A 12,408-nucleotide genomic window follows, 5' to 3' on the forward strand; every position below is an offset into this window, starting at 1 on the left:
TTTTCTACTAAAGCCAATCAGTGTAAGGTTCATTGATTAAAAGATGATAAAAGCATAGTTAAAGACTTGTTTCTTAAACTGTTTCTTCAAAACAACAGCATTTGCTACACTGTGACCCATGAAAACAAATAAACAGTAGCGTGGCACCATAAAGATTAACACATGTATTATGGTATAAAGTTTTGTGGACTACAGTCAATTTCATCAGAAGCCAAGTTAGTCTTAAAATGGTACAAAACTGTTGCTGCAACAGACTAACAGAGAGATCCTATACAATCTTACTCAGAAATAAGTCCTACTGAGTTGAATGGGCCCCATTCATTCCCAAGTAAGCAACTACAGAATTGTTGCCTAAGACGGTTAGCCCTCTGGAAAGCATTACATCTGACCAATGTTTGTTTTAAGAGTTTTAAACACATTGCCTTCGGATGGAAGTTCAATTTTCATCAGTAGCCACTTTTAATGCTCAATTATATGCAAAACATTTTTTCCTCTCCCAGGCTTTTTAAATTCCTTGCTTTTAGTTCTTAAAGCTATCTTGTATACTCCTTGCTAATTTTTAAGTGTTGCTTACTGATTTTACATTGCTGTATGGGTTTACACTTTTTATTAACCTTGCACTGTGTTGTTTTTTAATTGTTTGCATTAGTATATTAAATTAACCAGTATAGAAATGGTTAAATAATAAATAAATAAATAAATGCCATGAAATTCCTCCTATTCTTTTCCACACTAATATTCAAGGAGGAGTTGGGTGAACAGGAGCTGGCCGCAATAATAACATGGGAAAAGCAGGATGTTAGGATCGTGTGGTGGCTAAACACTTGCTTAGAAGGGAGACTGAATGATTGCATGGGTTTGAAAAAGATGTGTAATTATTTGCAAAAAGACATATAGATTCCAGCATGAGTTTGACCAAACTGCAGGAGGCAGTGGAAGACAGGAGTGCCTGGTGTGCTCTGGTCCATGGGGTCACGAAGAGTCAGACAGGACTAAACGACTAAACAACAACAACAACAAAATATAGATTCCAATATGTCAGTAGCCTAAATAAGCTACAATCTCTGATCTGCCCCGTTGAAGGAAGTTAAGATACAGCAGAGGTGTTCCTTTGCAGGAAGGGCTGCAACTCATTGGCAGAACATCTGCTTCCCATATATAAAGTCCCAAATTCAATTCCAGGCATCTCCAGGTAGGACTAAGAAAGACTCCCGCTACTGCCAGTCAGTGTAGACCAGGGATGTCCAACAGGTTGCAGTCAATCGCTGTCTCATTTTCCTTTGCCCCGCCTCGCCCCCTCTCCCCTCCCAGCATTTTCTCCTGATGTCTGGAATGGAAGAGGGAGTTTTTGGTGTGAGGCAAATTGCTTCCACAGTGATCGTTTGGTGAGTGACTAATCCCCTCCCTCCTTCTATTTTCCCAGCCCCCCCCCCCAAACTGGAACCCCAATAAAATGGTGCAATTCCCCTCTCTAAAAAAACGCTCAACAACTTTGACCTGAACCCTTAAAAAAGGGTGGTAGATCACTGCCATATTGTATAGACAACACTGAGCTAGATGGACCAATAATCTCACTCAGTATAAGACAGCCTGATAACGGTGCAGTGGAAAATAACATTTCCACTGTACCTCCTACCTCCAATCCTGACCACTGGAAGCAGAAGGGCCCAGTGGCTCTGTGCTCCATTCAACCCCATTGTTCGTGGCTGGCAGTCAACTTGCTCCATAAAGTACTATCATTTATGATGACATTACACAGGGAACCACCATAGAATGATCAAATTTTAACATTAAAAGTATGTAACATAGTAGGCACCCCAAACAAGAGAACCATTTTATAGTAAATACCCTATAAGTCATTGAAAGGAAACGTTCTGCATTGAAACATCATCTACCTGATGAATGCATATCCAATCTGCTCTGTAAACCCTTTAATGACGATTTGCTGCCACTGTGAGGAGCCTTCATAAGAGAGATGTTTCCAAATAAAGAACTGTGAGGGGAGAGAGAGCTTGTGCTGGCCATCAGGCAATGGCTTTTTCCACCTGCCTTGCCCCACCCTGCAGCCCTAGGAGTATTTGAGAAGAGCAGAAACAGCTGGGAAAAGAAAATAAGAGTTCAGGGCTTCTTTTTTTTAGTAGTTTTGTAAGTTGTATGTCCTTGTTTCTCAATTTGATCCTTTTACATGGTGCTGTATGCTTTGTGGTATTTTATGCACGGTAATTTGCCATCAATTTTATTGATAATAGTTTAGTAATTATTTATTGCAATTGTTGTGCAAACTATTTAACTATTATTTGCTGATATTTAATTTTATCATATTCTAATGGATTATTGAACACCGCTTTACTCAATGCAAGTTGTTTATTTTAAAGTTATGCTTTTATCATGACTTTTTTGTATTGGATCAGATTGTTAGGTGTGTGATCTTTGCTGTCTATTTTGTTGAATTCTTTAGCTTGCAAACTGCCTTGTGTATAGGAATATAGAAAGGCGGTATACAAATTAAAAGTTAAATGAAATGAAAGTACCTCAGTCAAATCAAGAGGTACGCTTTCTGAAACGAGTGCAACCTAAAACTGCAATGCTATGCAAACCAAATCCCTATTTTAGTAAGATAAACACTATCTGAAAATAATCCTAAGTATTCCTCTCCACAACTTATTTTAAAGCTCCTCAATAAATATAATGGTTACCTCAAGTGAAGTGAAGGAAAGCTAGTGGTTTAACCTTAGGCTCCAAGCCATGAAGCAGAGCGGGGGGAAAGGATTCATGTTTTCAGAGCAAAATGGAACAACACCAGCTTCTGCTCTATTCAAAAGTGTATACTTGAAAAATATTAAGATTTACCTGTTGAACAAGGCATCTGGAAATTGGGATCAGTGCTATCCAAAACAGGCAAACAGAACTGAGCACTTGCAGATCCTAGCATAGGGTCCTTATCACTGAGCATGTTCTTCAGCGAATCCTCTAAGACATTTTGACTTGTACTAAAATCCTCACAGACTTCATTCTCCACGTTGGATCCTAGAAATAGGGCATCATCTAAGTGTTCAGTAGGAATTAAATGATTAAATGTATCAACTATATCCATGAAGACTCCTGTGTGTCTTTAATCCCTATAGAAAGACAAGAAAAATACCATAAGAAAAATAAGCTATGAATTATAAAATTACCTAAAAATTAATAATAAATTTGAGCTGGCTTTTTACTATTTTGAATACCTCTTCAAAAATAGTTTCTTTCTCTTTTTATTAAAAAAATTGTATTTGCTTTATTTAAAATAATTTTCAACAACAAAAAACTTAGCAATTTAATTTTAGGTTTGGTAAACTTTATATATGGGTCAAATGCACACATGGTAACCCGAGCCACGGAGGGGGCCATATTTACAGAACAAAAGCACTGTAGTTTCTCCCCACTTGCTAACTTTGCAAACTTTTTTTGAGAAGCCTGAAGTAAAATAACTGTAAAGGGTCTCAGAACATACCCTTGTCCACTGCTTTTCCCCTGAAACCCCCTCCTGCGCCTCTTTTTCTCTCAGTAAAATTTCCCAGGTATGTGGTCTCCCACATAAAATGAGAAAAAACAGTGGAGAAAAGAATTGTGATGTGAGCAAAAGCAGCAAGGGAAGAATTAAGTACCTCACACCCACCTGCTTCTATTCCCCTAGAAACTGAAACCCCACCCCTATCTAGCTGCAAGGATCAGTCAAGCTTTGCAGACCCATATTTGCCACCAGAAGTGTACATCAGCCCTAGGTTTACATTAAAAAGTAAAGCATTCAAATCTGGATGATTCTTATTTGATCATCTTGTCAAATAGGCCGCTAATCTTTTTAAATCCCCACTGAAGTTGACTAAGTTGTATATTAACTCTGAAAAACTGTAATCTGAAGGGAGAATCAGTATCTCAGATATGTCAAAATCTGCCATCATAATGTGACAGCCATCTTTCAATCCAAAACAAGTTAAGATATGTATTCCTATATTAATTCAATTTAATACATGAAAAATAACATTAAGCCTTATTATAAAAGTTAGAGTAATTTTTATGAAGCTCTTATCCAAGATAAAACAGTATCTGCACAGACTAACATATCTCTCCAGACATAAGTTGTTGCATTAAAACCAGCCTCAATTCAAAAGACCCTTTTAATATGAAGAGCATATAAAACTCTACCATTTACAGTTATGATAGGCAACTGCAACAAGTCTAAGGAGAGCTGAATTTTAGCAGAGTTTTTAGCAGAGTCTGCATACAGAAAACAGTAAATCCTATGGAAATGTACAGGGGATGGATGAACTTCCCCTTATAAGCTTCAATTTCAACAGTCAAACCTTCAACTGTTGGGCAAGTTTTTAGAGCTGAAAGACTCAAAAGCATCATGGCCACCACACTTTTGGCAAAGCTTCTAAAGCGTTGCCTACTGAAAGAAAGCCATTTTCTAATTAGGTAAATGTGATTACTTCAGGTAATTGTTGCTTTTTAATTTGATTATGCAGAAGTCATAACACTAACTGCATTGTCACAGAACTGCTTGACTGAAGCCACCAACTGCCAGGATTCAATTCAAGTTTAATGAGAGTTTGTTGTGCTTGAGGTATGCCACAAAAACCTTTGGCAGTAATTATGATATACCACAAGGTACACTGTTGTTTCCTATTATAAGGACGCTAGGAAGCTGTTTCTGTTCACAAGACATTTACAACTTTGGAACCAGCATTGGTTACTTCATCTTGCCTATTTAAGGGGCTAAATCCACAAGGCATCACCTGTAAATGACTCTTATCTGAAACAATGCATCACTGTAAAAATCTTGAAGTCTCTGAATGCTCTAATGAGCATTTGTCTAAGCAGCAGCTTACATCAGCTCTTGTCTCTGTAGAAGCTGGGTCATTTTTCAAATAGAAGCATTCTGTGTAGTTAGCTGATGTCTGCAAATGGGAGTCTTTGGCAAAAGACACCCCATTTCCCTTATGCTCTCACTGCCACCAGTATCCATCACTCAACACTCATGGCTAACTCCAAGGAGGAATGGTAACTTCTAGTTGGTAAAATATCAAAGCAATCTTCCAAACTCAAAGAGTGACCAGTCCCTACATTTTTTTATACTGTGCACTACATTTTGTGCATTGCAACTGCTATCAATATAAGGAATATTACAGAGAATGAAAAACAAAAATATTATTCTCCATTCAATTTAACACTAGTTAGGTGTCCCAGATCATCTGCAGTCCAGGAGATTCTAAAAGATATGCAAAAGCCTTATGAGGTCCATAATCTTCAAGGTACCATTTGCAAGTTATAGACCCACTATTGGAGGAGACCCAAGCAGCCCAAGCTCATATGAAGAAGCTATCTCTCAACAATCCTCAGGAAAATCACAACAATTCTAGATAATTTCTGCTGTTTTTAAGTGCCTTAAGAACACAAGAATAGTACTGCTGAATCAGATCAAAGGCCTATCTCCAGTGTTCGAAATTAGCAAGGTACCAGGCACATTTTGTGACTGGCATGGGTCCAATTGCAACTACAATCCACTACCCACATCTCTAGATGCCAGGACAGAGCCAGAACACAGCAGAAATGGAACTGCAGTGAAGAATATACTCAGTTAATTCTCAATTGCTTAAAAAAAAGATGTTGCCTTCTCTTTGATTAGAGTGTCTAAGGATTAAAAATACATTTCAAAATGTCAAGGATGAATTGTGAACATTAAATAAGAACCCACCCACGAGTGTGATTCAAAATATTTAAGCCAATATCTGATTTCAAAATCCACCTTTACAGATTCCAAAGTGGAATTTGAATGCCATATTGATTTCAATCTCACTAAAGGTGTCTTGCGCCTTCCAAACCCCAGACAATTTCACTCAACAGGTGCTTAAGCAAAACCACAAGTAGTATGTCACATTTTCATAACTTCAGTCAGTACCCATGATTTGTGGAGGACTGCACTATGAGTAAGATTTGCCTATGCAGATAATACAGAATATTATCAATGTTGTATCACAATGTATTTCAAGTCAACAAGTTTAATTTCCAAAATTAAGGAAACAACACTTCCAAGCTAAAGTTTCTTCACTTGTTCAGCTGTACTTTAAAACAATACTAGATTGCTCTGCCACTTCCCTTTTAAAAAAGCACACACATAAACACACTGCAACCATAGTTGAAATTTCAGTAACCTCAACCAAAGTAAGTCAGGCTCTTTCATATGGGGCAGTTTCCTTTGATCCTTAGCACACTTACTTGAAGTAAGTACCAGAGAAATAAATTGAATTTCTATGTAAAGAATTCATGCTTTGTCCATTGCTCATGCACAACTGAATTGTCTACACTTCCAAAAATTGAGAGTAATCTACCTAATGAGAACAACCTTTAAGGAGCTATGTCCCAACTATGGTATATCCTCCTATGTTGCTTAGGGGTGCAAAAAACAACATGTTTATAAGCCTTCCAGCAGGCTGTAATATAGGGCCACCAGGTTTGGCATGCCTTCCTGAAAGGCTAAAAGAAGTCATGGTGATCATATGAAACACTTCATCAGTCATCAACATAATCAAGCAGGAAATCAAAAGCCGGAATACAAGGATCTATGGCTAGAACAATTCAGTCAGGTGTGCAGTTTCATTTTGTCCTCTTCCAAGCTAGCCCAGACAAATGTGTCATACAACCAGGATACTTCTTCCAAACACAGAATGAACTGTTTTCATCTCAAAATGCCTAAAAGCATGCCAACTAGTATGCAGTTTTTAAAGACTGGGGTAGTGCACATTTTCATTTATTTCAATCAATTTCTATCTCATTCAGTATCTAGATCTCAACACACATATTGGTGATTTGAAAGTATGACACCGTGAACCCATCAGAATAAAATAACCATGTTTTTAGAAGTACTGTAAAAAGAACATCTGCTTAAACCATATCCAGTCTGATAGTGTATCCAAGAAACACTGAGACTTGAACCGCAATGTAACTCTAAGGAAAATGAATTCCAAGACTGCAAAGCAGCTACTAAAGACCTCTCTTCAAACCCTTAGGGCATCGATTTGGCATACAGATGATACAGTCCAAAAGAGCACTCTTCGTCTACTCTAAAATGTGTATGTTGGGGCAGGAGGGGAGAAATCTTTGAAGTTCTACAGTGAGAAGGGTGCTCCACATGAAAACATGCAAGGTCACAGCACTGAACAGTACAGGGGAAAACAGGAACAAGTTGTTATGGCTGGGGTAGAGAGATGCAACGGAAGTGAAACAGGTAACACAGTAGTGGTACCAAGAACAGTAAGAATTCCTTACTTTATTTACAAACCAAAGTAGTTTAAAAGGAAACACCAGTTAAAGTCAACCTGAAAATTATCTGTAAATTAATACAATATTTCAGATCAATTTAACTGTCATGACCTGCATCCCTTTCTGTTGCTTATTTTGTACATAATTTCAGTGGCATGGCTATATTGTGACAACACTTTCCAATACTTTTTTTTTTCCTGAATCAAAGTACTTTCTCCATCTTAGTCCATTATACACACTACAGAATAAGCAACCAATGCACTGAGACTGTAATTAATATATATATATATCACACACACCTACTGGCTACTGAGGGATCACAAAACACCACAAGTGCTATGGATGCACTCAGCAAAATGTGCAGCAGTAACATTTCTCATACCCAACTATAATTACTTCATCCTTGTGCTTTAATTCTTGAGAAGTTTCCCCTTCTGGCCACAGATCACACAAGACATAAAATTACCATTTACAACGTGGAACTACGGCTTCTGTAAATTCCCCCCCCAAAATCGGTAGGGCTCCTCAATAAACACAACTGGTCTGGGCTGTTTAAGACCTGAACATGTGATAGCTATAACTGCATAATAACAAATTATCTGTAGCATTTGATCACAGAGGAAGTTGATGAGGAACAAGATGGAAAGTTGAGGGGCAGGGGGCTCTGCAGCCTTTTCACAGCATGTCTGAATGCTGCAACCAAACCAATTATTATTAGATGGATCAGAGTATGTTCTAGGCATCCCTAAAAACCTTGCTCTTAAAGTAACCATAAACCAGCAACATTAAAACACATAATACATCAATTAAGAACTACACCATGAACAAGTGCTAAAAGTTATTGTAAAACAAGTCTGAAAAACTGAAAGAAGTCAGATTAGCCTCAACCAGGGCCAGGGCCTTTTCAACACTGGCTCCGGCCTGGTGGTTCGCTCTCTCATGAGACCAGGGCCCTGCGGAATCTGCTTTCTTGCCTGTAAGACAAAGTTGTTCGACCTGGCCTTTGGCTTGGAACCAGCCTGATTCCCTCCCCCTCTTTCCTTTTCCTTCTGTGATGGAATCCCTATTTGGGGACTTCCCTGGCTTTTCTGGCCCATGTAGGACCTGTCTGGATAGTTGGCCTTGATGAAGATTTGACGTTTTCTCCCCCAAAACAGTTTTTGATTTGGGCTTCCACTGAAATGAGGCTGCATTTTAAGTGGTATTTTAATCTTGTTTTTAAGTTGTATTTTAATCAACTGTTTTTATACCTGATGTTAGCCGCCCTGAGCCCAGTCTTGGCCAGGGAGGGTGGGGAATAAATAAAGTTAAATAAATAAAATAAATAAAAAATAGAAATGTTATACTATAAAAGCGTATCTTACATTTGGTGAAAGATTTTTAAGTGGCTGAGCAATTCTCAAACTTACACTTTATAAGTATAAAAATCTAATCATTCTTGATAAGGTTCTAAATATGCACATTTCAAGCACATTTCAGAAATGCTTAGGATGCAATCAGTAAGAAATATCAGTGAAAGCATCCAAGGTTTGTTAGAGAAGCTAATCTGCAAATGATTAAGAAAAATACATCAACGTATAGACCACGCTACTGCAGCAAATTCAAAAACCACCAGGAACGAGCATATGAGCAGCTGATCAGTGTGAGTGGGAGGGTGAAGATAGGCTTGACTAATGTAATAAAAAGTCAGGTGATACTACTGGCTGAACACTCTGAACACTTGGGAATGTGCAGAGTGTTTTGGAGCAAGGCAAAGGTAAGGGTGTATATCCAAGAAGATTTGTTGCCAATTAGTTATTCACCAACTCTTATTTGCTCTACCTTTTCAATGCATGCTTAGGTGTAAAGTGTGATAATGCAAGTCCAAGTGGTCCTGAAGAACAGTAGTTATTCTGGACCAACACACACACTGCACAAGCATGTTGATAAATAACCATCACCAGAAGAATGAAATCTGCAAGCTGGACACAGAGATGGAGATACACCAGATTTGGATAATCTGTGTCCCTCCGAATGTTACTACATTACAATTCCCTTCATCCCTGGCCTGGACATCTGACCATGTTTGCTAGGGCCGATGGGGGCTAGAGTCAAACAACATCCAAGGAAGCACAGCTTCTCCATCCCTACACATGAGAGTTAAGTTCTATGGAGCTCAAGGGGGCTTACTTCTTCTGACTTACAGCACTTTTCTGTGTGACAACATTTCAGTTGTCTGATCTGCCCTGCTGCATTTTAAAGCTATTATGACTGGGTCTTATGCTTGCATGACCACTGGGAACCACCACCCCTTCTCCCTCAACCCCCAAGCACAATATAGCTAACTAATGAAAGGCAGTTTAACAGATACTTTAATAAACAATTCTACACTAAAAAAAAAAGGCCGAAATCCTAAAACACTTACCAAGGAGGAAGTCTCATTGGACTCGCTTGGCCTTACTGCTGAGTAAACCACCATGGCTTAAAAAATGGCTAGCTAACACTGTTAAACTGGGGGGACAGGGGAAAATCGGGATGAATTAGCAGCCCCCAAAGGGAGCAGCGAAGTGGGATTCGGAAGAGAAGGGAAAGGGATGGGGAAGCTGTGCCACAGGCCCTCCAAAGGGAGCACGAGGGGCCCTTGCTCCTGGGGGAAGCCTGACAGGGGGCGCACGAGGAAGGGGGCGGGGTCAGGAGCCCCCGGCGTGGAGGGGGGGGGGGAGGCGGTGGTTAAAACAGAGGAGGCTACGAAGACCCGGATGACGGGGGGTTCGGGCGGAGGCTCGTTCGTGGCGGGGGGGGGGGGCGTTAGTGCTGCACGCGCGAGGCCGGATCCGTTCACTACGAATAGTAACCCCCACCCTCAACCCCTGCCGCGCGACGCTTCCCAACTAGGCCGCGCTCCTGACCCCCCGCCGCCGCCCAGAGATTATATTTACCTGCCTCGGCTAGGGGCACGCGCTCCCTCTCTTGGCCGGCTACTGGTGTGGGTTTTTTTCTCCTCCCCCCCCCGCTCCACGCTCCTTTTTCTCCCCTCCCCCTCCCTTCTCTTACGTTTCTCTTCTTGCTCCGCAGCCCCAGGCCGGGGAGGAGGGATGAGGGGGGGAGGAGGAGGAGGAGGGAAGGAAGGAAGGAAGGCTGGCTGGCTGCTGTGCGGAAGTGGAAAGGGCACGCGGAGGGGGTGGGAGTTGGAAGTGGGCGGAGACAAGAACGGACGGACGGGACTGCTTCGGCTGGCTAAAGGGGGAAAGAAATACAGTACTACTCCCCCCCCCTACTCCCGTCCAGCAGGTGGTCTCTCCCACTCGTGGGCCGGCTGGCCGCGTGCCGACGCTTGAGGCCCCGCGTGCCTCACTTGAAAGCGTCGGGTAGTGAGAGTCGGAGGCCGAGGTCACGTGACGGCGCTGTTTTACCCTGCGCGTGGCTTTGCGCGTGCGCTTTGACGCTTACCTTCCATCTACCGTAATAAATAAACATATTTCGAGTTTTCTGAGCTTGGGACGATTAATTTGTTTTGTTTCTTCTCCTCCTCTTGCGTACAGACCTGTGCTGCTGACTGCTGTTGCTGAATAATATCTTCCTCTCGTGCGACCCTCTCCCCCGGGTTTCACATTTCTTAACGTTTACGGTGCACCACCTAATGCACGTTTTACTCGGAAGTAAACCCTATTGAGCTCAATGGGGCTTGCTTCCCGGCAAATGCCTGCGGGGTGGCAGCCTGAAGAGCCTTGCGCTATGACATGGAGCTTGTGTACGCAAAAGGTCTCCTAAGGAAATGCATTTGTGTGCCGCCTACACCCCTACCCCCCTCCTTTTATGCATTTTAAATACATAAGTTTGAAAGACAGTGTTATAACCATCGAAATAGGGGCACAGCTGTACTTCTCTGTGTGCTACTAGCTTTAAGATGGCCTATCACATAGTTTGAAGGTGCGTGCTGAAATGCAGGATATTTTTTTTTAAAAATGAGATAAATTAAAAATAGCTTAGAGGTGCTAAGGCTCAAATAGTGCACAGAAAGTCACACGCTTAGCTCTCCCTAAGTCCCAGAGGCCTGCGGGGACTGCTGTTACTAATGGTGCAATTCAAAACATGTTTACTCAGAAGTAAATTCCTCTGAGGCCTACTTAACAACAACAAAACACACATCTGGGTGAGATGATAAAATTGCCCCTGCATTGCATAACTATAAGTGAGGGAGTGCATGGAAGAAAAAAAAATCAATTCAAGTACAAAGATCATATCGGGCAGACAGCTAACCTAATACCGATGATCTCCCTAGTACTGTATCTAGTTTTCTATTTACATGGACTTTTAATTTTACAATATTCAGGGAGGTATTTTGCCGCACAAAGCTTGGTGATACCTTAAAGACTTAACATATGTGGCATAAGGCCTTTATGGACCAGAGCATCTGACAAAGTGGGCTGTGGCCCCCCAAAATCTAATCCAGGAGCAGTTTTACCAATTTGTGGGCAAATTCATTGGCTGATTGTGAGCTAGTGCCTGAGTCTTCTAGGAATTATTCCCCCATGAAAGAATAGCTTCTGATGTAATGGTGTCACATGGGGAACGTCTGTAACATCCAAAAATAAACTTTTGCAGTGGTACCTTGAGTTAAGTACTTAATTCGTTCCGGAGGTCCGTACTTAACCTGAAACTGTTCTTAACCTGAAGCACCACTTTAGCTAATGGGGCCTTCTGCTGCTGCCGCACCGCCGGAGCACAATTTCTGTTCTCATCCTGAAGCAGAGTTCTTAACGTGAAGCAATATTTCTGGGTTAGCGGAGTCTGTAACTTGAAGCATATGTAACCTGAAGCGTATGTAACCCGAGGTACCACTGTACATCTGTTCAGCAAAGAGTTACAGAGGCTTTGTTTTGTGGGTGGCAAAGATGCATAGAGACTGAGAATTGTAGGTTTTCTACTCTTCTGATACTGTTTTATGGTGATATTTATGTCTTTGTTATATCTGTACATTATTATTAGTTTGAGGGCGACAGGACCCCCTCCCCCACCCGCAATAATCTCTACATTTGTGAAGGGTTAGAATTTGAGCAAACACATACATTTGTGAAGCTGTAAACCAGTGAGGGCCTTTCCATATGTATACATGACAGTGAGGGTAAT

General features: G+C 41.0%; 1 protein-coding gene across 40 annotated transcripts in view; it reads right to left on the minus strand.

Moving 5' to 3' along the window:
* The window catches only part of PHF3 (PHD finger protein 3), a 46,588-nt gene extending 35,922 nt beyond the window's left edge, over nucleotides 1-10,666 (minus strand). For 3 of the 40 annotated variants that reach the window (XM_083431330.1, XM_083431341.1, XM_083431309.1), the window contains exons 1-2: nucleotides 10,333-10,641; nucleotides 2,851-3,027 (exon numbers count right to left, since the gene is read on the minus strand). Coding sequence is in view for 13 of the 40 variants with exons in the window: in XM_083431341.1 (XP_083287467.1) it covers nucleotides 2,851-2,953 (103 nt within the window). In the remaining 27 variants the exon portion in view is untranslated. Of the gene's footprint in view, nucleotides 1-2,850; nucleotides 3,120-9,703 lie in introns of all 40 variants that reach the window. The other 37 variants (XM_083431331.1, XM_083431313.1, XM_083431310.1 and 34 more) reach the window with 30 other exon arrangements.
* Nucleotides 10,667-12,408: the final 1,742 nt, after the last annotated feature.

Source organism: Podarcis tiliguerta (genome assembly GCF_965153285.1).
Source record: "Podarcis tiliguerta genome assembly, chromosome: 3".
Lineage (NCBI taxonomy): Eukaryota > Metazoa > Chordata > Lepidosauria > Squamata > Lacertidae > Podarcis > Podarcis tiliguerta.